This window comes from Labeo rohita, chromosome 16 (assembly GCF_022985175.1).
Source record: "Labeo rohita strain BAU-BD-2019 chromosome 16, IGBB_LRoh.1.0, whole genome shotgun sequence".
NCBI classification, from domain to species: Eukaryota; Metazoa; Chordata; class Actinopteri; order Cypriniformes; family Cyprinidae; genus Labeo; species Labeo rohita.
The window spans coordinates 8448548-8475860 of NC_066884.1; the positions used below are offsets into that span (position 1 = coordinate 8448548).

Genomic DNA, 27313 nt, shown 5'->3' on the forward strand with positions numbered 1-27313 from the left:
CTACAGCATAGCATAGCAGCGTGAGCGCGCATCACTTCCTGTGCATGCTGGGCGCTTTCAACTCCGACAGGACAACCGTCGGAGTCGACGAAGTCATATAAATAGACAGGAGTTACGGAATATCTAAGTGAATACTTCACCAAACAGTTTGAGTTTCTTAAGGTAAGTTCTGAAGTCTCATTTCTAGGTCTTTTTTCCTCATTTGGCCTTAGTACGAGTGTAATTTCCCCACCTTTTTGAGGGTTAGTGAGTATGTGAGAAGCCCCAGTTGTGCTAGCCTGCTGTAGCTAACCGTACTGGCTTGGTAACGGTGGGCGGCTCAGCATCGTTTCCTCTCAAGTTGAGGACTAAAACAAAACCCCCTGTTTACGGGGAAACGGCGTGTTTGCGTTTTACAGGCGCTTGAATGACACGTACAGCATCAGCCTTAGCTGTCATAGTGTGTCATCATATCCAGCTGTGACTCTTAAACACAATTATCACGACGCACCCGTTGCCAAACAGTCTGGGTTTATCTTGATGCATGTCCGTCGCAGTTTTCACTTGTTTATGGCAAATGTAGATTTAGATATGCTAGATAAAGTAGTTTTTTTTTTATCTAATAAATGTCAAGTTATTTTCATCTTTGTTTTGGATTGTGAAATTGTTAGGCTACGCAGAATAGGTACTCTTCTTAATCTGACTGATTACATAAATCTTACTTTACGTAAGGTTCTATTTGTTAATGTTACTGTAACATGAACTAACAATGATATTATCTGTCATATCTAGCTGTGTAACTACAGAAATATGAAACTACTTCATGCTTGCATATTTACATGCTATTGTGTCAGTTCGCAGTTTTTCATTGTTGTCTAATTTAGGGTAATTTCATGCAAATGTCAACCTTACCATGAAAAAATTAAGTTTTTACCAAAGGTTCTTACTGTACTGAGAGCACAGATGTCAACATTTGGTGCTTCAGATACCCATGTGAGGTCGGTCTTAAAGTTTTTTTTTTTTTTTTTTTGTGCATGATTTTCCATAGTCTGGTAAGTGGTATTTTCAGGCTTGTCACATCCAAAACAGTACATATTCCTTATAAATAGACACATCAAAATTAAAATCAAGTAACAGTTATATGTTCTGTGAAGAGCCATTGCTTCTCTATTTGTTGGGTATTATTGCATCTGATTTGTTCGTTTTAATTCGCAGAAATCCTACAAAGTATGTAGTATGTATGCTGGATTTGCCCTTTAACAGAATGAGATCTAAATAACAGTGTGTTTATTATTATTGCTATTTCTTTTTTCAAGTTAGCTTGGTATTGAGTTTCTTAAGATTGCACAACATAATGTCACTGAACCTAAAGTAACTGTAGAACAACAGGTCCTGCAATTCAGGTCAGATACATATCAGTAGCACCTTATAAAAAGATTATAACAACAACTGGAGAGAACAGAATGTGTGTTCTATGTTTATTGGTTGTGTGCCCTCCACCCAAAATCTATTAAGAACTTGTCAGTCTTGTTCTGGACCGTTCACCTTGATGGCTTTATATTCACCTTTTGCCATGCAAATCCACTGTTTTTTTTTGCAGTGTAGAAACTTTATGTGAATAATTGGTTGATAGTTTGCCTTTGGCAGTACAGTTTAGGTAAATTTCACAGTGAGCAGATCAAATTTGGCTATTTAAAAACTTTTTGGAAGGAACTTTCTTTGAAGCATTTTGAACTTCCTTTGAAGAAGAGGTGATTTATACTGCAATAAAGGAGGTATTGTGCTCCTTTCTAGGTGACTGATAAACTGCTTAAGGACCAGAAATATTTGTTTAAGTCCTGTGTGATTTGTTAATTTAGAAAATAAGTTTCTTTGTATTGTACAGGTTAGTTCTTAAATGCACTTGGATAGGAGAGCGCTTCTATCTAGTCTTGTTTTACATATTGCACAGCTATTCCTGATAATAAATTGCTGTGCTTTGTTTTCCTGTGAGAGACTCTGACTCCTTTTTTCTTTTTTTATGGGTTGACGTTTTTAGTCCCTTTGGATCTTATCGCTTGGTTACAGATCCAAGCAGCAGGTTGTCCTGCTCGGTCTCGGAGCTTTGCTCTCCCTGCAGCTTTGTGGTGTATAGGGCACAAAGCAGGAACAGTGAAAAGCAAAATGGGTCAGTTAAAATGTGTGGCTTTCTGTCCGCAGTCTTGTTTTAAGCCATCAAGGTCAAAGAAATTATGTCTGCTAACAGTTAATGCTTAATTTCTGCTTTATGCGACGCCAAAGGAAAACATTTCCTAGCTTTATATCATTCTTACTTTGAGAACAGTACAAGGTTTTAGGTTTTGAAAACCATTCCTATTTTTTTTTCTGAAGAATTTAATGTTCCTGAACTTTCCTAATAATATTTGGCATCTGTCAGTTGCGGTTCTTAAGTAACAAGGGAATTAACCAACTAGATGCATTTAAGCACTAGTTAGCCCCAGAAGAGTTTGGCATTGTGTACTTGCTGTCACCATAGTATGGAAGCTGTGCTCTGATGCCTGTTCAGTCACTGGATTATGAGATCCAGGTTTACTGACTCATCGGAATGTTTTGTACTGAGGCTCAGTCCAACATTTTGCCTTCACAGGCACAGGGCTGTGTGTGAGCGTTTCGCTCACTTTTGTCAGTAAAAAGATGTGTGTAAACTGTAAAATGTATTTAGGAGCATGTCTGCAAATAAAAATTCCTGTATGAAAAAGTTTTAATGAAATTTAAGGTCATAAAAAGTCTTAAATATCTTAAATGTTATAACAAATATTTTGATTATCATTTTAAGAGGTCTTAAATTTGGGGTTGAAAATGAAAATCACAACACAGTATATGAGCACTCTAAGTTCAAAGACAGAACATGTCGCAGTCAATGAATATCATGCATTTATGCCAGATGATCTTCAATCTACTTTTGATGAATTTAGACAGTATTTATTTCATGGTGTTTTTATTGTAATATTTTGTAGGTGGTTGTGTAAGTGCATATTTTATCTCGGCGTAGACATTTCAATATAAGTGTGTATGTTTTTACATTTGTGTACATTTATTCATCTAGCACAGGGGTGCCCAACCCTGTTCCTGCAGAGTTTGATTCCAACCCTAATCAAACACACCTGTCTGTAATTATCAAGTGCTCCTTCTGATCCTAATTAGTTGGTTCAGGTGTGATTGATCAGGGTTGGAGCTGAACTCTGCAGGAATGTAGTTCTCCAGGAACAGGGTTGAGCACATATGTATATATTTTTTTAAAATACTTTTAACCACAAATGCTCAACAAATGCGCAAATTGTTTGTACTTTGTCTGTGCAGAGGTAGGCAAGGGTGAAAAACTCCATCTCATTTTCTCCTCCAACTTCAAAATTGTCAGACATCGTTGTTTTACTTTTTTTTTGTTTTGTTTGACTTTCTTTGCACGTTCACTTTGTAAACACTGGGTCAGTACTTCTGCATACATCATGCGTGCGTGATTACGTTATATGTGAGGTCGAGCTAGTGCAAGATGAGCATTTTTGGTTAAAAAGCGGATAAATGTATATTTTTCGTAGAAAATGGCTGATCGTTTTGCTAGATTATACCGTTATTTCTCGGCTGGGATTGTGTTGAGCCCTTTGAAGCTGCATTGAAACTGCAGTTTGGACCTTCAACCCACTGGCCACCATTGAAGTCCAGTATATGAAAAAATCCTGGAATATTTTCCACAAAAATATTAATTTCTGTTTGACTGAAGAAAGAAAGACATGAACATTTTGGATGACATGGAGGTGAGTAAATGATCAGGAAATTTTTATTCTGGAAGTGAACTTCTCCTTTAAGAAAAGTGATAGCATAGATTTATATTTATTTATTTTTTTCGGAGATGCAGAATGTGGTCAGGGGTTCAGTTTCCAGATGGGGGTGGGAAGATCGTTCCAGCAGTAGTGAATGAAAATGTTCTGGAAAGTGATTTTGCGCCTCTCTGTGATGGTGCCATGAGGCATCGCTTGCTTACTGTCTGCTACCAAGGTTTTTAGAGCTGATTTAGACTCTTAAGAATGAGTGGAAGTAGGATGGTGCAACCGTCAATGGCCCTTTTCACACAGTAATACCAGTAAACTGCAGTAAAATTACTGGAACAAATTTACAGGTAAATACAAAAATGCGTGGTTAACAGTCTTTGTAACCGGTAAAGCAACATTCACACACCTTTATTTTAAATGTCAGTAAATTCTGTGATATTATTAACCGGCAATGACCTCTAAACGGCTGTGCCTTCCAGTGTTGTGTTTGTAAACATGGAGGGGTGTAAGCACTGTCAGTGTTTTTGTTGAAGTTTCATTTTTTTGTGTCAAACGTTCACATTCATGCAGCTGCTTTTGACCAAGAGATATTGTATTAGACAGCTTTAAACTGAACTACACAGCGTGGAGTCATGATTGTCATGATTGGCTCAGAGTAGGGATGTGTGGTATACTGGTACTGGAAAAATACCAGTATATATTTTATTTCAAGCGTTTTGATACTATAATTTTGATAAATTCGTTATTTTATATGCTGCTTTTCCGAAGTTCACCAGTGCTTCACAAATTGCTGCAAAATGTGTAAACGTGACAACAGAACACAGAACAACAGAACGCGTTGTATCATTAAACAGATGAAACTCCATCAACGTGCTCGAAACTAGTAAACGAAGACAACAGTAGATATGAAATATGCCATTATTTTGCATACAAAACATTCATAAATTCAGTTTTAATTAACTTTTATTTACAACTGATCAACACACAAAGAAACAGAGTAAACATGAAAGCTCAAATGTGCGTGTCACACGCTAGAACCAGTTTAGCTTTGGTCACATAATATTTGCATTTGCATTTCAAACAATCAAATATTATTTAAATTTGAATGAAGCATTTAGCTATATTAATTTTAGAATCAGTAATATGATGGGAATGTTTCTGCCGCCGACTGCTAATATAAAGCAGCTGAGAGCGCGAACGCGCGAGAGAGATATGTATTTAATGTTTTTTCTCTGAGTCTGAAATCTGAAAACAATCAGAGTGAGAGAGAGAGATAATAACGTGATTTTGAATACTTCAACCATTAGAATAACACTTTACAGTAAAGCAACCTTTGTTCAAATTCATTAAGTAAGCTGACCTAACAGTATTACAGTACAGCACTTATGTTAACATTTATGTTAACATTACTTACTAAATTGTTTTCAATTCACTTATTTTTTGAGGCTGGTTATTTGATACCTATGTTATCGATTTAGTATTGACACCGAGGTATCACATTCTGGTATCGTACCGAAGCCAAAATTATGGTATCGAGCCATCCCTAGCTCAGTGTAGACGTCTTTCGTCACCGCATTCTGAATTTGTACATGCTCGTACTGGTGATCTTGTTCTGCGTTCACACAGAGCACATTACCGGTAATTTACTGGTAATGTTCTAAGTTCTCATACTGGTAAATTGCCTGAACAGATTTACTGCTATTTTTAAAAAGGTCCTGTTCGCACATGATCTCTTAATGCTAATTTACCAGTAAAGACTGTTTGTGTAAAAGGGGATAATGTCTTGATGCGAGCCACAACCGGTAGGCAGTATAATTAAAAGTCGTGCATTATGCATATTTTTTTCCCCCAATTATTATTGGTATTTTCTGTCTGGACTGCCTTGTCACAGGAAGGAAAGTCTAATAACATTAAATCAAAATATAGCTTTTAGTAGTATCGCACAATCATCTTGCATATGTCTAAAAAATTTGAAGCAGAATTTTTTTTAAAACCTAGTGTACTTTTTGTATTCTAATGGATGAAATCATTTTGCTTGTGAATGTTTCCTTGTATTCCTTTTTATAAAAGAGACCCATTATTTGATACAGTTTCATTGCATCCCTAAAGTTTTATTAATATGCTCCTACTTAGGAGCACATGAGTCCTGAAGCAGTATATGGATACTAGGAAGTCATCATGCCACGTCGACATTTATGATTTTTGCTTAAAATCCTGTCCATGAAGACTTTTGGATAGAAAGCAAATGATCATAGTAGTTAGTGGTGAATGAACTTTTTCACTTTCATGCAATATGATGAATTCCAGTGTATTCCCATCATTGTTTCCATGTGAGACTTTAGAAACAGCTTTAGTAGGCTGAATAATATAGCTGAGGGAAAATATTTCCTGGTACTGTTGCTGCAGGCACAAAATAAATCCTCTATTATCACAAAGGATCGTCTGCGTCGCCATTGTTTATTATATGCCCTTCCGGATCAGGTTATTGATATTTTTTTGTTTGATGCCTTTGAACCCATAGCTCATTCAAACAACTCTGGTGTTGTTTGTGTGTTATTACGGAAGATCCTATTTTCTGTTGCATCAAGTCTGCCTGGTGCAGCTTGCTTAGCATTTACTTTCCCTTCAGGTTATGTGCAGAGATGTTATATAAATGCTCCGGATTTGACCGAGTGAAAGTTCCGACAACCAAATGCCATAGTCCCTAAAGTGTGACCTCTTTCCCTGTAGTTGCTCTGACGCACTTTGAGCTCAGGCCTGTTTTTACATGTGAAATTGCAAAACAGTTTGTGGCCAGCTGTGCTATTGTAAATCTTATTTTATGTTATGTTGTTATTATTATTATTTTTATTATTATTATTATTTTAAATGTTTGGATTTCGAATTTGATCAGGAAGCATCCTGATTCTATGTACATTTAGTTTTCAGGTATTTCCATCTGTGGTGTTTTTATGGAAATATTATGGGACATTGCGTAAGAAATTCTGGGTGAAAGCACCAAGATGCAAATTTCCGAAAAATGCAGATGTAGATGAATATTTGTTCAGGGTAACATTATTTAAAATCAGCACAATTCCAAAAAGAATGGTAAAAACGGTAATATTGTGAAAAAGTATTACAATTTAAAATGACTGTTATCTATTTTAATATTTTAAAATGTATATTATTTTTGTGAAAGCTGAATTTTCAGCAGCCATTACTTGTCACATGATCCTTCAGAAATCAATGTATTTGGTGTTTAATATTCAGTTCTTATTATAATTAAACTTGAAAACAGCTTAATGTTTTTGTGGAAATTTAAACATTAAAAAAGAAATTAAAATTGGCATTTTAAAAAAAGTCATTTCTAACTTTTTTTTTTTTTTTTTTTAAACAAGAAGTATTTGGAAATTCATTTTTACTTGTCTAAGAAAAAATGGTTGTCCATATCTTGTTTTTTTTATTTGTTTGTTTGTGTGAACCTTTGTGTTTAGAATGGCCATTTACGGCATCCTCTATTACACAGTCTGCCTTTTGTCTACGTGTTTGAAAGGTTCTGTAATTTAGGCATTGTGAAGTGTGGTAGAAAGCCACTGGACAGTGTGGTTTGTGGCTTACTGTACAGATGGTGTGTATTTGAGTGTTCTTGTAGGCTTTGGAGGGACATGCTTTGCTGTACATTGACAGATGTTGGTGAATTGGCTGATAGATTGACTGTTGACCTTGTGCGACAGTGAAGCTGGAGAACAAGGGATTGTTTTCTCTTAAGATTTGATTGACAGCAGGCTGCAGGATCCAGAGAACCCAACCCTCTTCTTAAACTCCTATATTCTTCTACCGTTCTCATAATCTGACACATGGAATCCAGATGCTCTGCAGCTCTAGCCAGCGTTTCATTTGTCTTGCTGACTTGGCTAAGAATTCTAACGGTTTAAAGCCTCTCAACTTTTATTCACTTTTCATTTCTCTTCTAATACATGCTGTCTTTTAATACTTGTGGATCAGTATGTTGCTTAGTAATTGTCTGGGAATGTTCCTAAACAGATGCTCAAAAAAGGAAATTTTCCTTTTTTAAAAAAAAACACATTTATATGTACAAACCATAATATTGTGATTATATAATTGCTTAACTTGCTGATCAGTGCTTATACGATTAGTTATACATTTAATTTATAATTTAATTGGTTACAGTGAAATTTCAGTAAATTATTAGTAATTTTAATTATATTAAATAATTTAAATCAAAAGCTATTATATCCATATCTTTATCTTTAATCTAAAATCTGTTTTAATATATTTAAAAATATAATTTATTCCTGTGATGCAAAGCTGAATTTTCATCAGCATCATTACTGCAGTCTTCAGCGTCACATGATCCTTCAGAAATCATTCTGATATGCTGATTTATTTCTTTTACTATCAATAATGGGAACAGTTGTGCTTCTTAATATTTTTTGGAACATGTGATTCTTTGATAATAAAAAGTCACAAAGAACAGTTACAAAGAATATAAATATTACTGATCCCAAACTTTTGAATGGCAGTGTATATACAGTTTTAACATATTTTGCACAATATTTGCTCAATATTAGTTTATATTCAAGTATATGAAACCAAAAAAAGTGTGCTTTCCATTGGCAGGACTATTTGATTTTTACAATAGACATTAAACAGAGTGACCACTTTGGTTAATTACCCAATCAAGCTCAATCAAGTTATCCTCTTATGGTACTAGAGTCTTAAAGTGACCAAATATTGGCCAGTTCCTCAACTGGTACGCAAAGAATCCTCTTGTTTAACAATCTAAAAGATATTTCTGTCAAGAGGACTTCATCGGCCTCTCTGCCGTCCTTTAGTTAAGGATGGTGTAACACAGTTTTTCACTCTCCATGGAGACACATTATTAGATGCTAGCGCAGATGCAATCTTATTATTCATTTCGGCCAGACAGTTGGTGCCTCGTGTAAGCGTCATGTAGTTCTTCACTTCTCTCTCTGCTGCACTGCTGAGCGAAGCCACACGAGTCGCCACAGGCTACGCAGCAGGAAGGATCTCTCTGTATATTTATGTTAATGGACTGTATATTTACCCATTTATGTTCTATTCTTCTTTGTCAGTGTGCAATGTAGTGTTTGCAAAAAAAAAAAAAAAAAAAAAAAGCCTCGGGCACAATACATTGCAGCCTTATGCCTATAGATACACGCTCGCTGCCCGTGGGAGAGAGGAGAGTAAAAGGAATAAGATAAAAGATTGTGTGTCTTAGCTTGTGCAGATGCAGTTAGTCATGCCAGTGCTGTCCCTTTGAATCCAGAATGCAAAGGGGATGGAGGGGACATGTGCTCTGGCAAGGCAAGAAAAGGACACAATATTCTCATTCCATCTTTTAATATTGGTTGCTTCGTCCATCTTATCTTCATGTGCTTAGTAAGACTGTTACTTTGTTCCAGTCCAGTGGCCACAGACCTGCTACGCTTGACTTTGCATTAGTGTCCCTTGCCAGAGGGCTTTTTGGTTTTCTTAAGTGCCTCTTCGTAGATTATTCAATTAATTTTTTAGATGATTAGTGGTACAGAGATCATCGCATCTGAGTTGGGTTTATTACGGTGGAGAATCACCTTTAAAGCAACATTCTGGTTATTCGTCAGGCTTTTGTTATTGATCTTATTTACACAATGGCATGTCATTTCTGTCTCTACGTGGTCATGCGTCTACAATTTCTCCAAACGGGATCATGGAGTCCATTCATAAAAACGGATTTACTCTATAGCATGGAAGGCCACAGAATTCGTCAGTTTTTGGACGAATAAATCAAAAGTAGGTCTCTCGCTTAATTCGAATCGCGATATGGACTATTGTCTGTGAATATTAAAACGCAAAAAGATGGTTAAAATATGAATCCTCCATGTTCCGCTTGGCTCTGTATGAATTAATGGCGAAAACACGGTTTTGTTTATTACACAAATACTGAAGCACACGTGACGCGCGGTTACTTTCGGCCTCTGCATCTCATTATATGATGACATAAATGTATGAACTTAATCTCCAGAGCTGCTGTGAGAGTCACTTCATGTAAATGTAAATTCGTTTCATTTGAGACAATAAGCATCATATCATAGTGTATACACACAAAAACTAACCGGCAACCTGTCAAAATAAAAGTATAGTTTAATATGTAACAGAAATGTATTAGTCTTGTATTACTTTTGTACAGTATAATGTAGGTGTTTATATTCCTGTTTCTGCCAAATTTAAATAAAATAATTAAATGCAGAAATTATAATAATAACAGAAAAACCTTTGGCAGTTTAATTTTTATTTCATTAAAAATAAATAAATGTTTAATGTTTTAATTTGATTATCAGAAAAACTAAAACACACAAGAATTTTTAATGTTGAAAATGTTGAAATTGAGATTTTTCAACAATTTTTTTCACTGAAATAAATGTTTTTGTTATTACACGGAGTAATGTACTGAAAAAAAGTACCGTACCGTACCATTGGTAAAATAAAAGGACAAACTGTCACTTAAAGTTTACATGTTTTGATGTCCTTATATTCAAGAAATGCCCTCTGCAGGCATTTGTTATAATGCATAACGTACATTAGTTCTATTGTTTATAATAGATTATGCATTTTAACAGTTTTGTTCAGTTTCTTAATTTTGATACTTTATTTGTACTTTGTATTGTTGCCTCATTGCTATTATATACATATTTTAAGTCATTTTAAAAGCTATTGTTCGTTTGGGTCTATTTTAATTAGAAAAATTAATTATAATTATCCGATTACTCGATTAATCGACCGATTACTAAAATAATCGTTAGTGGCAGTAAAAAAGTTACTGCTTTGAATCAGGGTCAGCATAATGAATCTGACTTCCTGAACTCAAGATTATCATTACTTCTAGTTATGTAAATCAAAATGGAGCATGTTTTGTGTACTTTTAGGTCACGAAACCATATCAGTGCCGTTACTGACTCTCCTTTTGTCAGTGTGTAGTTAGAGAGACAATGGTTAGTTTCCAATTCTCCTGACCCAGATCGGACATGTTTCTCAGAGACACACCATCTCTTTTAAAAACAACAAATTTGGAAACACTTGGAGAGTTTATTGTGCTGATAGTCAAAATTATTTGTCAATCGTGATGCATTTTTAGAAGTGATTGCCTGTGGTAATTGACAATTTACCATATATGAAGCTGAAAATAGAGTATAAAATACCTCAGAATATGACTTTTAAAATCCACCCTAATGGGTTGAGACCGAATGTACGTGTTAGTCAGCACAAAGCCAGACCTCATGCTCTCTGACCTCATTTACCGCAGTGGAAAGATGTCATTTGCAGCATCTCCACCAGCCTTTTCCTTACCGCCTCTCTCTTTGGCCTCCTCTCTGCGATCTGTGAGAAGGATCGGCTGAAGATGAGATTAGTAAGAGATGACGCTGCTTCTCACACTGTCGCCTCATCTTCCCTTCGTGCCAATCCACCAATCCCTGCGCTATTCCTCAGATTAGGATTATTGGCCTGTGTGTGGTGGTTTTAATGAGCTGTAATTGATTTGTAAGCATAGATCCTCCAGACTGTGTCAGGCCGATTAAATGAAGCTTGTTTGAAGCCCCAGGTCTCCTTTTCCAGCGAGCGATCCTGGTGGTGTTGGGACAGAATTCCCAGCAGGGGCGATGTGGCTTTCAGGACCGATCTTACAGAGTTCCTGCCTTCCCGCTGAGGGTGTTTGCCTCCTTCCCCTTGGACAAGGCCTATGTCTGGGAAGTCAGCCATGTTGGAACCAAGTGCAGGCTTTATTCATCTAAACACATTTTAGAGGAATGGAGGGGGGTGTGACACAAGCTGGTAGTGTTTGCTCTCCAACGGTTGTACATAGGGTCCAAAATTAAGTTTTTGCCACACCTGCCATTGACAAGTGAGTTGAGGAAATTTACTGCCCATAAGTGTTTCTTAAAAGTTTTCTTTTTTAACAACAACAATATTATTATTATTATTATTATTATTATTATTATTATTATAATGTACTGTTCAAACGTTTTGGGCAAGTAAGATTTATGTTTTTGAAAGAAGAGTTTTATGTTATTCAAGGCTGCATTTATTTGATCAAAAATATAGTCAAAAATTGTAATACTGTGAAATGTTGATACACTTATTAGTAAACTTACACTTATATTTAAATATGTAACTTCTGTAATGGAAAAGCTGAATTTTCACCTGATTCATCAGAAATAATTCTAATATGCTGATTTGGTGCTTAGAAGCATTTTTTTATATTATTAATGTTAAAAACAGTCGTGCTGCTTGATATTTTTGTGGAAACTGTGATACATATTATTTTCAAACAAATAGGTTTTTTTGTAACTTTTTATAATAAGTTTTAAGACCCCAAACTTTGAATGGTAGTGTGCATTTTCAATCCTTTCAAAATAGTAATAAAATATTATAAACAAATAAATAATGATAAATAAATAAATTATATTAAAAAATAAAATCTTTATACAAACACATTAAAATTTGGAAATATTTTTACTATTTAATATAACTGGTTTCTATTTGAATGTATTTTAAAATGTAAATTATTCTTGTGATTTCAAAGCATCATTAATGCAGTCACATGATCCTTCAGAAATCATTCTGATATTCTGATTTGCTGCTCAAAAAATATTGTTTATTTTTATTTTGTTGTAAACAGCTGAGTAGATTTTTTTTTTTTTTTTTTTTTTTTTCAGGTTTCTTTTTTGAATAGAAAGTTCAGAAGAACAACATTTATCTGAAATAGAAATCTTTTGTAACATTAAAAATGTCTTTATCAACACTTTTGGTCAAGCATCCTTGCTAAATAAAAGTATTAAAAAAAAATATATATATATATATATATATTTATTTTATTTTTTTTCTTTGTAAACTGAGTGAATTAGTATGGAGTATGGAAGCAAATAAACAAACTTAACATATTGTGAAGCCTCTGTTCTGGGTCACTCCTCACGTCTCCCTCTTTGTTTTTCAGACACTGACTCCTGTCATTGGACCAGCTGGCATTGGACGGGGTGTCGGACCCTCCCCCCGCACAACGACAGAATGAGACAATAGCTGGGGGTGTTGGATATCATCCCTCCCCCTCCTCTTTGTTTTCCCCGTCTACATATCCAAGAAGCATATACATACTCACTATCTTACATTAACACACTACAAAACAATACCTTGGACCTCTGTGGCCCCCACACTTTACTTTGTAGGGACCATGAGACTTTTACAGGACGTTTGCTGTTGAGAACCCTCTGGGAACAAAACGCATTTCCTTTCAGCCAGTGGACACATCCTTCCAGTTCCTACGGCTTTGGTGGAGCTTGATGGAAGCTCAGTAGATCACTGAATCATGAAAACACCAGAAGACCACTGGGAGTTTCCATTTGGAGTTGTATATTAATAGGATTGCCAGTGAGAAAAGCAAATCTAATTCATCCTGCAGCACGTCTGAACGTCTGCTTGAATAAATGATACCTCTCTTTCGCGGTTTCATCCATCCCATCTGAAGTGCCTTGTGCTTCATCGAACTGTTTACATCTACTCCACATATCTGATTTATCTGCCAATCCCTGAAACAATTGATTTGTTTACATCTCCAGGCCTTAGAGCCTTCCAAGACATATCTGTTTCATTTGTTTGCATGCAAGTAAAAGTCTAAAGCATCTGAGATACAAGGAATGAGACCACCGTAGAGTTCAGTTCCTCAAACATATTCAACCTAAACTCCAACAGACTGTTCCTCTGACTCTCAAACGTGATACACCGAGCACTTCCATCACCATGTACACACTGCAGTCCAAATGGCGCTACCTAATCATGTTCTTGGGCGTCCAGCTAGTAGTCATGGCTCTTCTGTCAAGAGAGGGCTACCAGAAAAGAGTGTCGTATTTTTTCCGGATCTTTCGTAAGCCGGATTCTACAACAGGACACACAGGTGGACGCAACCACACGGATGTTTACGCCAACCTCTCCCTTTTAGGCCCTGCTCTTAATAAAGACGACATGCCCTACTGCCCCAAGCAGTCTCCTCTGATTGGTGAGTTTGAGTTTGATCTCTCTCACTATGACTAATATCATATTAGCATGTTAGGCAAAACTGGGACCTGGGAGGGATTTTTAAAAAATTAAAATTAATGAATATTTCATTAAAATGTATAATTATAGTCAGACAATGTAAGCCAATTCTTGTTTAACTATTGCATTAAATCAATATCTCATTTACAAACTTAAAAATCATTAAAAGCTTTCACTCATCTTAGTTCATTGTGTTCTCACAAAGTTCCATTATAGTCAACGAAGCTCTCGAAGTCAACGAACGAAGTCAGTGAATCTCGTATTTACACTAGGGATGCACAGATACCGTTACTGAGCTCCTGTGCTCATACTTGTTCAAATGCCCTGATACCAAACACCGATACCACACAGCATGTGACAAGTGTGTATTCAGGCAAAGGAACACCGACAACAGAACAACAGACAGCAGAATGGAGTCATTACAGGTTAAGGATGTCTACAAAGTATGTGTATGCAACTAATATAATGTTAAACATTCAGTATTAAAGAAGTCCACTTCCAAAACAAAGATTCACATATAATCTACTCAGTCACCCCCTTGTCATCCAAGATGTTCATGTCTTTCTTCAGTCGTAAAGAAATTGTTTTTTGAGGAAAACATTATAGGATTTTTCTCCATATAATGGACTGATATGGTGCCCCAATTTTGAACTTTCAAAATGCAGTTTAAATGCGGCTTCAAACGATCCCAAATGCAGTTGTAAACGATCCCAGCCGAGAAAGAAGGGTCTAATCTAGCATAACGATTGGTTATTTTCATAAAAATAATACAATTTATATACTTTTTAATGTTAAACGCTCGTCTTGTCTTACTCTGGATTATAGCCCAAATAGCAGCATGTTTCAGATATTTCTGAAAATATCGGAGTTAGGAGATTCATAACGAGTGGTTCCCTGCATTATTACAACATAGAGCGGAAAAAAAACAAAACAAAAAAAAAACACAAAAAAAAACAGTGAAAGTAACTAAATAAATTTTAATGGCCATAAATAAGTGTATTATTATTATTTACTTATTTATTTATTTTTTACTAGTGAGTGCAAGGCACAGTTTATTAAGTGAGGATAGCAAAATAAAGTAAACATATTATACCCAAAGTGACATATTATACCCAAAAATTTTTCATACCGTGGACTACCAGTGAAATTGTTAATTTGGGACCAAAAATTTTAAGTTCAGGTTTGCATGAAACCGGTTCAGCATGCCCAGCAGACTACAGGCTGTCATTGAGGCTAAGGGTGGCCCGACAAAGTATTAATAAGTGTGTGTAAATATTGTCATACTAATAGTTGTCTGAATAATTTTTGGTTGATTGTAATTCATTATAATCTTTTCTATTTAATTTGTCCAACATTATCGATATATTTTGGTTTGAATGTATCTATTTGATAAATGATGTTAACCAGCTAACATTGTACATATTCTTTTAGTTTCAATATTTGATGAATTTACCTGTAAATTAAAAAATATTGGTATCAGTACTCTTAAAGTACCAAAGCAAGTACCAAAAATAAAAGTATCGGTATTGGCCAAGTACTGAAAAAGCAAGTGCTCTCTCTACACTTTGTTTATGAAAGGATTTGTGAGATATGTCTGTGATGCATTACTCAGCATTCCAGAAACATGTTGAAACCTTTGAAGCTCCCCCAAACATAATTAAGGAAACACAATTAATTATGTGAACACGCTGATCGGTCAGGCGCATTGTTGCTCCTAAATATTTTTCAGCAATATTTAGTCACAAATGCGACTGACATACTATAAATACTTTCTTCCATAAACCGTAGTAGTTTCTGCAGATATACAGTCCAGTTACACCAGTTTTCCAGTTGCTACGTGTCAAACTAGCTAAACCACTTTGTAGTCTGTTAACCTTTGGTTCAAAATGAGCGTGAATTTTCTAAAACGCTTCTTCCTTTTTAGACCTTATTAAACCAAAGTCAAATGCCTCAAACTCATCCATTAAGTATCCTTGTTCACACTCTTTTCCTTATTTTCAGGTGGACCAATTCATGTCACTTTTCCCTCTGGACTTACGCTTGCCGAGGTGGAGAGGAAGAATCCACTTGTTGTCCGTGGAGGGCGCTATAGGCCGCCAAACTGTGAGGCTCGCCACCGCACTGCAATAATCATTCCCCACAGAAATAGGGAGCACCACCTCAAGTTCCTGCTCTACTACCTGCATCCCTTCCTGCAGCGTCAGCAGCTCAGCTATGGCATCTATGTCATTCACCAGGTGCGTTTGCAGCCCGTTATGGACTGTTGAAATGACAGCAAATGTCGTAAGTTTGTTCCTCAAAATCGTTTTGTTAAATGTCGACATAGAGGAAGTATTACAATGAAATGAAAAGGAAAAAAACTTTTTAGTTAAGCTGCTGTTGGTACATTTTCCAGGAAAAATTGTTAATCACATGTTTTTCTGTAAAATCTCTGATCTTTTCTTTGGTAAACGATTCTTGTCATTTGATTTGCTTACGTCAGTAAAGATTAGACTTGCGTTAAAAGTCATTCTTACGTTAAACCCTAGATTAATCCATACATTGTCTATTATATATGGTTGCCAAAGCAAATTTTATTCTCAGTTGGCACCTGGTGAGTATTAATTTCAGACCGCGCTCTCACAGTTTCACATATTGTACAAAGATGTATTTGTTGCTTGGTTACATATTCAATATGCAGCTCTATTCTAGTACTCAACTATGCCTCCTGCTGTTTCCTGTCAGAGCCGGTTGTAATCACTTTATCCTGTTATATCTGTCGATCTAGATGCAAACGAGTACAACTCACTCTTGACAGGTCAACCGCTGGTCATCTTTTGCTCTCTCCTCCAGCTGATCTCTCATTTTAGTGAACAAAACTGATCCTAATACAACAGTGTGCCAGATTCAAATCTGTTTTCCCAGGCTATATTTTCTGGTTTTACAGTCCTGCGTTAATACTGCGTTTTATGTGGGATTATAGATGTATGGCATGATATTTCTGCAGAGTTTTAGTTGCGTTGTTTTAGCTCAGATTGGCTGAATTGTGAAGCTCAAGGAGGTTGAAATCCTACTTTTATTTGGTTAGAGTTTTTGTGCTGTTTTAATTATTAGGGCTGCCCGTGACTAAAGATTTTTCTGGTCGACTAGTAGTCATTCATTTTAAGCATTAGTTGACTATTAGTCGCACGTTTATTAATAAACCATATAAATCATGATAATAAGCCTTTAATTGCCTATAGCCTAATAAGTACTCAAGCGCATACAAAAAAGCTTGCCACAGTGCACTGGCAGATATAATAATTATGAATGTGTCAGGGGAAAAACAGCAAGGACGCATTAACTTTTTAATAATTTATTGATAAACTAATGCTTTCTTTGTTTTTGGCTTAAGAGATAAAGTCGGCGACACTGACTCGTCATCTCCGCAGTACTGATTTGCCTGTATGCGTGTTTCATATGGTTTACATAATCTGAGAATATTTGTTTTCTTTTTGAATTGGTTCATTTAAAAGTAGACATCTCACTCTCTGTAGATACATTTTCATTGTCTGAAAGGCAAGTATAGGCTGCACACAGCTTTAAAGTTTCGCGCTCAAGTTCACAGAGACTGAGACGGCAGAACGCACATCCTGTTTGCTTTATTTTACAAAAGCGCAACATTTCATTGTTATTGTGCGTGCACACAAATAAACATAGTCTTTACAGATTCGAATGATGCATTAGTTTTATCTGTATGACCAAAAATGACGGAGTATTTTAAGAGCAAGAGACCGCACCGGCGCCTTTATCTGTCATGCAGTAAGCGCGTTACTATTCAGCTTCCACACTCCGCACAGACACTTGAATAGCGCACATTTTTCAAGGTTAACGAGTAATTATTCAATCAGACTTGTGTATAAAAATAAACATTTTATATATATATATATATATATATATATACACAGTGGGTACGGAAAGTATTCAGACCCCCTTAAATTTTTCACTCTTTGTTATATTGCAGCCATTTGCTAAAATCATTTTATTTATTTTTTTTTTTTTCCTTATTAATGTACACACAGCACCCCATATTGACAGAAAAACACAGAATTGTTGACATTTTTGCAGACTTATTAAAAAAGAAAACTGAAATATCACATGGTCCTAAGTATTCAGACCCTTTGCTGTGACACTCATATATTTAACTCAGGTGCTGTCCATTTCTTCTGATCATCCTTGAGATAGTTCTACACCTTCATTTGAGTCCAGCTGTGTTTGATTGTACTGATTGGACTTGATTAGGAAAGCCACACACCTGTCTATATAAGACCTTACAGCTCACAGTGCTTGTCAGAGCAAATGAGAATCATGAGGTCAAAGGAACTGCCTGAAGAGCTCAGAGACAGAATAGTGGCAAGGCACAGATCTGGCCAAGGTTACAAAAAAATTTCTGCTGCACTTAAGGTTCCTAAGAGCACAGTGGCCTCCATAATCCTTAAATGGAAGACGTTTGGGACGACCAGAACCCTTCCTAGAGCTGGCCGTCTGGCCAAACTGAGCTATCGGGGGAGAAGAGCCTTGGTGAGAGAGGTAAAGAAGAACCCAAAGATCACTGTGGCTGAGCTCCAGAGATGCAGTCGGGAGATGGGAGAAAGTTGTAGAAAGTCAACCATCAATGCAGCCCTCCACCAGTCGGGGCTTTATGGCAGAGTGGCCCGACGGAAGCCTCTCCTCAGTGCAAGACACATGAAAGCCTGCATGGAGTTTGCTAAAAAAACACCTGAAGGACTCCAAGATGGTGAGAAATAAGATTCTCTGGTCTGATGAGACCAAGATAGAACTTTTTGGCCTTAATTCTAAGCGGTATGTGTGGAGAAAACCAGGCACTGTGCATCACCTGTCCAATACAGTCCCAACAGTGAAGCATGGTGGTGGCAGCATATGCTGTGGGGGTGTTTTTCAGCTGCAGGGACAGGACGACTGGTTGCAATCGAGGGAAAGATGAATGCGGCCAAGTACAGGGATATCCTGGATGAAAACCTTCTCCAGAGTGCTCAGGACCTCAGACTGGGCTGAAGGTTTACCTTCCAACAAGACAATAACCCTGAGCGCACAGCTAAAATAACGAAGGAGTGGCTTCACTGTTCTTAAATGGCCCGGCCAGAGCTCTGACTTAAACCCAATTGAGCATCTCTGGAGAGACTTAAAAATGGCTGTCCACCAACGTTTACCATCCAACCTGACAGAACTGGAGAGGATCTGCAAGGAGGAATGGCAGAGGATCCCCAAATCCAGGTGTGAAAAACTTGTTGCATCTTTCCCAAAAAGTCTCATGGCTGTATTAGATCAAAAGGGTGCTTCTACTAAATACTGAGCAAAGGGTCTGAATACTTAGGACCATGTGATATTTCAGTTTTTCTTTTTTAATAAATCTGCAAAAATGTCAACAATTCTGTGTTTTTCTGTCAATATGGGCACAATGTGTGTACATTAATGAGGGAAAAAAAATGAACTTAAATGATTTTAGCAAATGGCTGCAATATAACAAAGAGTGAAAAATAAAAGGGGGTCTGAATACTTTCTGTACCCACTGTATATATACACACGAGTTATGATTTGGCAAATTTTTAAATAGACGTTATCTTTATTAACAAACTGCATATTTGAACAAGTGCTTTCCTGCCTAAAAACTTTTAAAGTGACACACAAACAGTATTCTCTGAGATTTAGGCATCCGCCATGACACTCGCTGTGAGAAATACCCAGTATGAGTGATACAAATGGTGAAACGGTTGGAGTTCTGTTATCACTAGAATATTGCACTCCTCTTAGCCAATCAGATTTGAGGACCAAAAATAACTGTTGCATATACATATAAAATACTTTTATTCAGCAAGGATTCTTTAAATTAATCAAAAGTATAGTTAACTGTATAAAACTAAAGTCATAAAACATTTGTTGACAACTTGGTGTTCTAAAGTAAATAAAACTGAAATAAAAATGATTAAAAACTAATAAAAGTAAAAAGTTATAAAAAGTAAAATTGCATTTAAAATATAAAATATCAAAAGAAAAAAAATCAATGTATTAATCAAGTAACCCTTTAAAAAGTGATAGTGAAAAGTTTTTCATTGAACAATTTTTCAAATAAATGCTGTTCTAGAAAACCATAAATTATCTTGAAAAGAAAATCTTGCTTATGCTCCTGACTTTGATATTCCCACTTCACGTCAATAGACCAAGGATTAGACTGTAATCCTTATTAATCTGCTCTCCGAAAATCCTGACCACATTATAGATTCCGCCCGAGTGTAAATGTACATGCAGGCCACACGGCTGAGTTTGTTTTATCAGTATTTGTGTAACTGGATTTATAGGGACTCGTTTGTTTTTTTACAGACACTAAATAATAGCTTCAATCTGTACGTTCAGTTCTTATCATCATAAATTGTTCTATAACAATAGCGGTCTGTGTGTGTAGGCTGGTAATTACACGTTTAACCGAGCAAAGCTGATGAACGTGGGATTTCGTGAAGCCATGAGGGACGAGGACTGGGACTGCCTCTTCTTTCATGACGTGGACCTCATTCCCGAGGACGACCGCAACACCTACGTCTGCGACGCTCACCCCAAACACGCTGCCATTGCTATGGACAAATTTGGCTACAAGTCAGTGTTTTGCTGCTCTCTAGCTGTGTTTCATTTGAATTAATTTGCCTATATTTCACTTCAACACATGCACATACAGTTGAGGTCAAATGTTTACATACACCTTGCAGAATCTGCAAAATGGTAATTATTTTACCAAAATAAGAGGGATCATACAAAATGCATGTTAATTTTTTTATTTAGTACTGACCTGAATAAGACATTTCACATAAAAGGCGTTTACATATAGTCCACAAGAGAAAATAATAGTTGAATTTATAAAAATGATCCTGTTCAAAAGTTTACATACACTTGATTTTTAATACTGTGTTGTTTACCTGAATGATCCACAGCTGTTTTTTTTAGTTTAGTGATAGTTGTTCATGAGTCCCTTGTTTGTCCTGAACAGTTAAACTGCCAGCTCTTCTTCAGAAAAATCCTTCAGGTCCCACAAATTCTTTGGTTTTCAGCATTTTTGTGTATTTGAACCCTTTCCAACAATGAATGTATGGTTTTGAGATCAATTTTTTCACACTGAGGACAACTGAGGGACTCATATGCAACTATTACAGAAGGTTCAAATGCTCACTAATGCTTCAGAAGGAAACATGATGCATTAAGCGCCAGGGGTGTAAACTTTTAAACAGAATGAAGATGTGTACATTTTTCTTATTTTGCCTTAATATAATATTTTTTTTTCATTTAGTACTGTCCTCAGAAGCTACAGAAGATACTTACATGTTTCACAGAAGACAAAATAAGTTACATTTACCCTGATCTTCAAATTCAAAAAGTTTTCAAAAGTTTTTAAAAGTTTTAATGCTAGTACCAAAAAATAAGTGATGGCATAAGTAGATTTACTGTGACTTTCAAACAACAAAAAGGTGAAATCTGTAATTAAAACAAACTCATGTAACAACAAAATGCTTATAGTTGAATAAATAATAAAACCAATATGTATATGAAGTGACTAAAAGCTTGAATAATTTGACATTTTACAATGTTGTTGTGCACTTCTCCTCAGGTTGCCTTATAAGATGTATTTTGGAGGAGTGTCAGCTTTGACCCCTGTTCAGTACCTCAAGATGAACGGTTTCCCGAATAATTACTGGGGCTGGGGCGGTGAGGACGATGACATCGGTGTCCGGTGAGTGAGCACAGGGGATTTTGTGTTTATTTGCTTTGGAGGGGTTGAGTATGTGCACAGAGGATTTGTGTGTGTGTGTGTGTGTGTGTGTGTGTGTGTGTGTACTTTAATGGAGAGGTCTGTTTGGGAGGAGATTTGTCTGTCTGAGACGCAGCTGGCCATAACCCACCTGTTGTTTCTATCTTCTCTACTTCAAAGCTAGGGTGTCTACATATGACGGTGTTACTGTCTGCTTTATAGAGGCAGATAGTGTGGTCTGATGTTTGCTAAAATTATAGCTGAGTCAAGGCTCACAAGCTCAGCCACATGCAAAAAAAACAAGTAAAATATATATGAAATGTAAAATGTGTAGTTAGGCTATGCAATTAAAATGAAATGAATTCATAGGAAACTGAAATTTGTAACAAAGTTTGTTAAAACAGACTTGAAATGTTGACTTGGCAAAGCCTTAAAAAGGTTTTTTTTTTTAACTTGCATATATTTGCATTTAAAAGTTTGGGATGTGTACGATTTTTTTTTTTTATATTTTCAAGACTGTAAAGTAAAACTAGTATTGTTAAAGGTTGAATTTCCATTTAAATGACGGTTTTCTATTTCAGTATGTTTTAAAATTAATGCTGTCAAATTGATTAATCGCGATTAATCACATCCAAAATAAAAGTTTGTATTTACATAATATATGTGCATGTGCTATTTATATACACAAATGTACATGTATATATTTAAGAAATATTTACACATACATACACATGTAATCATATTTATATATGATTTATGTTATATATAAATATATATTACATTCATTTCCTAAATATATGCATGTATGTGTGATTAATTTATATATATACTAATAAATATACACAGCACATGCACGTATGTTATGTAAACGCAAACATTTTGGATGTGATTTATCGATAAGACAGCACTATTTAAAATGTTATTTATTCCTGTGATGGTAAAGCTGAATTTTCAGCAGGCATCACTCCAGTTTTCAGTGTCACATGTTCGTTCAGAAATCATTTTATTATGCTAATTTGGTGCTCAAGAAATATTTCTTGTTAATCAAGGTTGAAAACAGTTGTGCTGCTACCATTTTAGTGGAAAGCGGGATATGAATGTCTTCTCTTTTGATGAGTTTAATGCATCAAAAAGAAATAAAAAATGATTATTACTAACCCCAAACTTTAAAATGTCTGTCTGTTTTATCACATTTGCTAAATTAACTTTTGTGGACCAGAGTGAAAGAACACACCACTTCTCAGAATGCACTACATGTGTTAAATGTGTTAGAATGGCTGGAAAAGAAATTACTGAATTTCATTTAGATTTAAATTGCTATGCAGCTTCCTGTGGGATGTGGCCAATTCAATTAAATTCACACTCAATAAATGAATGTGAACAAGTTTATCAAATTTCCTAAGTGTCTCCTGCATTTTTTTTCTACTTTTTTTTTTTTTTTTTTTTTTTATCATCTTCTTAGGGTCTCTCTTGGAGGAATGGTGATCAGTCGTCCATCTCTAAAAGTTGGCCGATATAAGATGATCAAACACAAGCATGACAAAGGCAATGAAGTGAATCCCAAAAGGTAAAATCGCCTTGCAACCATCTGATAAATGCACAACAACTGACAGGATGTGTTTCGGTATCTTTCTGTGGTTTTTGATTGTGAAACCCCACATTTACATTGTAATAATACGATCACAAAAAGTCCATTGTCTCTCATTAGTAGTGTTATATATGACACATAATTTCCTGGTACTTCCCCTGTTCAAGCTGTTTCCTCTCACGCAGGTTTAACATGTTGGCTAAGACCCGGCATACATGGAGAGAAGACGGTATGAATACGGTGGAGTATGAAATCGTATCCCGGGATTACCAGCCGCTTTACACCAACATCACAGTCAACATCGGCACCGAGGCAGGCCTCCACCCGACCAAAAAAAAGCCTGCTTCGTAGTTGACTCCCAGCATTCTTGTGGATCCCAAAGGCACAAGTCTTAGCGTCAATGCCGCACTGCCTGCAGACCACTTCACCCACATGCACATGGCCAGTGAATTCACGGGACATCATGCCTTTAGTGCACCACAGACCTTCTGTTTCCTCTGTAATGACGGTGCCATCTAGTGGTCCCATGATTCTCTGTCCTTTCTCTCTCTTGTTCTCCAAAGTTAGACAGTTTGATCCTGTTCTCACTTGTTCACTTTATCAGTCAGGATGCTGCAGAAGCTCCATCGACTCGTCCACACACTGACCGCTTCGCAGACTCAGTGATGGGCCCCTTTGTTTCCTGACAGACAGACTTTTCATCTATCCTCTGTGCCCATGGGCACCATTTAAAAACCTCTGTTGCCTTAGAATCAAGCTGCACTCTCTCCTTACATCTCTTTCATGATGACTGAAGCATAGTTTTGGCCGCCCATGGTTGATGTCGCACTGGGTGAGCCTGACTCTTAGGAAGAGGTAAAATTTGTTTTCTGTCAAGTGATGGAAATGGTGAAGCAGGCCGATGTACTACATAAGCAACATTGTTTGCTGCACTACTCTGTGAGTCTGGTGCATTTCCTCTTCAGTAAATTAGTACTTTTGATTATGTACTGTATTGCTATCCAGGCGGATGGAGTATGTGATATTTTGTCATACACCTTCCATGTCAAGTAACTCCATCAGAACTGGCCTCTTTGGTAGTAATAACCACTCTACATTTACTGATGTTCTCCATTTTTCTTTTTCTTTTTTATTTTCGTAACTGCCTTTTGGTTGTCTTAGTAATAATGTTGGCTTTTGTAATAATCAACATGCTGCCTCTCATTTTCATGAATTACTCAACACATTGTATTTTATCTGCATGATTTTTTTTTAAATGATTGGCTGGTTGTGTGCAGTTTGCTTTGGATTAGCAATAGGCTTGTTGAATGTAGCTGTATCTCTCCTTTTGGTGAGATAATGTCTCGTTATTGAAGAGCTCATCGTGTTGTGTTCGTTTGCTTGGCTTCATGAAAAGTACAATATTCCCATTTGAGTTGCCTAGAAATGCTCTTACCTTGTTATCTGAAAGCTTTTAAAAAGACATTCAGCCTCATAAAAACACTAAATTGTAAATTGTTCGTAAAACCATTTTTAAGTAAATTGTCCCATTGAATAAAATGCGCTAAGAATGTCTGTAAAATCATTTTACGTAAAATGTTGCATTGATTCGAATAAGCTAACATTTGTAAATCAGTGTAATGAATCAAATGCGCTAACAGCTTTGAAACCATTCCTGTGTAAATTGTTGCATGACGTTAAATTAAACCATAAATAAAACTATTTTTATATAAAATTGTTGCCTTGGATGTGCCAAGGTTTGTAAAACCATATTTAGATCGTTGAATTAGAATTGAATGCTCTAATATTTGTAAACTCATCTCTTAAACCATTCTCATAAATCCATTAAGTTGTTGCATTACACTGAATGTGCTAAATCCCATAAACATTTTATTAGTGCTGTCAAATCGATTAACTGTGATTAATCACATCCATAATAGAAGTTTGTGTTTACATAACATGTCATAACATCTGCGTGTGCTGAATGATATGTGTATATATAAATATACACCCATACATGCATATACTTAGGAAATATATATATATATATATACTCATGTACATTTGTGTATTTACATATAGATAGACACAGCACATGCACATATATTATGTAAACAAACTTATTTTAGATGCGAATAATCGCGTTTAATCGATTTGACAGCACTGTTTTTTTATGCAAGTTGTTGCTTTCAATTGAATGCGCTAATATTTGTAAAATTCTTCTTAAATAAACCATTCTTAGTCTTTTTGTAAATCCATTCTAAAGTTGTTCCATTGAATGCGCTAAGAACAATACACATTTTTATTAGTGCTGTCAAATCGATTAATCGCAATTAAATGCATCCAAAATAAGTGTTAACATAACGTGTGTGTGCTGTGCATATTTGTGTATACATAAATATACATGCATTTAAGAAATAAATGTAATGTATATTTATATATAATATAAATCATACATAAATATGAATACACGTGTAATATACGAATATGCGTGTAAATATTTCTTATACATGTATGTACATATTTAAGAAATATTTATGTTTGTGTATTTATAAATATACACAGTACACGCACACACATTATGTAAACAAACTTTTTTGTATGCGATTAATCACGATTAATCGACTTGACAGCACTCATTTTTATGCAAGTTGTTGCGCTAATATTTGTAAAATCATTCTTGCGTGAATTGACGGAATGAACGGAATATATGCGTATTTATATAAACAGCACATGCACACATATTATGTAAACAAACTCGATTAATCACTGTTAATCGATTTGACAGCACTGATTTTAATGCAAGTTGTTGCTTTGTTGAATGCGCAAGTATCTGTAAAACCATTCTTGCATGAATTGGCGTAATGAATCAAAATCATTCATGTAAATTGCTGCATTAAATTAATGCGCTACAGTTCATAAACCATTCTTAAGAAAATCGTTGCATTGTCAAATGCGTTCATCGTTCTTGCATGCATTTACTTTTAACAGTCATACAACCATTTCATTCAATGCAACTATTTACATTGAAATGGTTACGAACAATTTACACGTTGGTTGTTTTGCTTGCTGTTAATGAATGAAGCCATTATAGGCACAGTCTGGGAAAAAAAAATGGTCTCAACCATTTCAATTTACACCCGACTGGCAGACTAAATTGTTTTTGTACATGTCACACTTTTCATATTTAAAAATGCAAAATGTCTCATGAATTTGGAGAAATAGCAGTTCTGAAAATTACACTAAATCACCTTATTTGCCATGCCTTGTTCCTGTCTGACCTATAAATGTCTTCTGTGTTGTTCGGTCTCTTGGTGAAACACACTCTCTGACAGTCAAATCACCAGATACACAGATGCTTCAGACGGATCTGTGCAGGCGTGGATACGTGAATCTCAGATACGCGTTTGTGATAGAGAACTCGATCATCTGTTTTTTTTCGAATGCTGCTGTTCTCTGTGTGAATGTGAAAGGTGGAGTTATTTGCTCCCCTCTTTACTAGTTTGTATGCTGTTGGGACTTTGTGATGGGTCGTTTAAAAAAAATATATGGTGTTGGGTCATTGAAGGATGTCACTGAGGCAGAGATACCAAAAAATTCATTTTTTTTTTTTTTTTAACAAGCATGTTTTATTTTATTTTTTTCTTGTTCTGCTTAACAATAGTAGTGTTTTTTTCTTGCGAAAGGTTAAGGTGGTTGTTAATGGTCAGGTTAATTAAATCTGTCCTTTACATAAGTCTGTTGGCTCATATCACCTGAGTGTAATGACTGTAAATGTGTTTTTTGGGGGTGTAAGGGGTGACTCAAGATCTTTATTCACATTGAGAATTTATATTTGATAACTATTCACATCACCGTTTTAGAAGGTACTTAGAAAACTGTTGTTCAGCCATGAATAATCTAGTTTGATATGTACAGATGACCGGCTGCACGTTACTCAGGTGGGGTGATGTATCTGACACTTCTAAATGTGCCTTATCGGGCGTCAGTAATCTGGAGTTCTTGGTGGGCAGTGCTCTGAACACAGGGCATTTGTTTCTGTTTAAGAAGTCTGCACACTACTCAGCGGCCTTATGTTGATTTAATAAAACAAATGTTAATGTA

The 27313-nt window shown here is 35.9% G+C and overlaps 1 protein-coding gene across 1 annotated transcript; it reads left to right on the forward strand.

Moving 5' to 3' along the window:
• On the forward strand, nt 1-27313 carry si:dkey-199f5.8 (beta-1,4-galactosyltransferase 3). Its single transcript, XM_051131351.1, has 7 exons — nt 1-162; nt 12778-13833; nt 15873-16108; nt 20311-20498; nt 21502-21624; nt 23105-23209; nt 23416-27313. Exons 2-7 carry the CDS (start codon nt 13578-13580, stop codon nt 23579-23581), a joined length of 1074 nt encoding a protein of 357 aa, XP_050987308.1. The 5' UTR covers nt 1-162; nt 12778-13577; the 3' UTR covers nt 23582-27313.

Coding starts and splice junctions, on each gene's coding strand:
- si:dkey-199f5.8 (XM_051131351.1), top strand. CDS start 13,578: ATGTACACACTGCAGTCCAAATGGCGCTACCTAATCATGTTCTTGGGC. Junction 16,109..20,310: donor GCATCTATGTCATTCACCAG/GTGCGTTTGCAG, acceptor CTGTGTGTGTAG/GCTGGTAATTACACGTTTAA. Junction 23,210..23,415: donor AATGAAGTGAATCCCAAAAG/GTAAAATCGCCT, acceptor CCTCTCACGCAG/GTTTAACATGTTGGCTAAGA.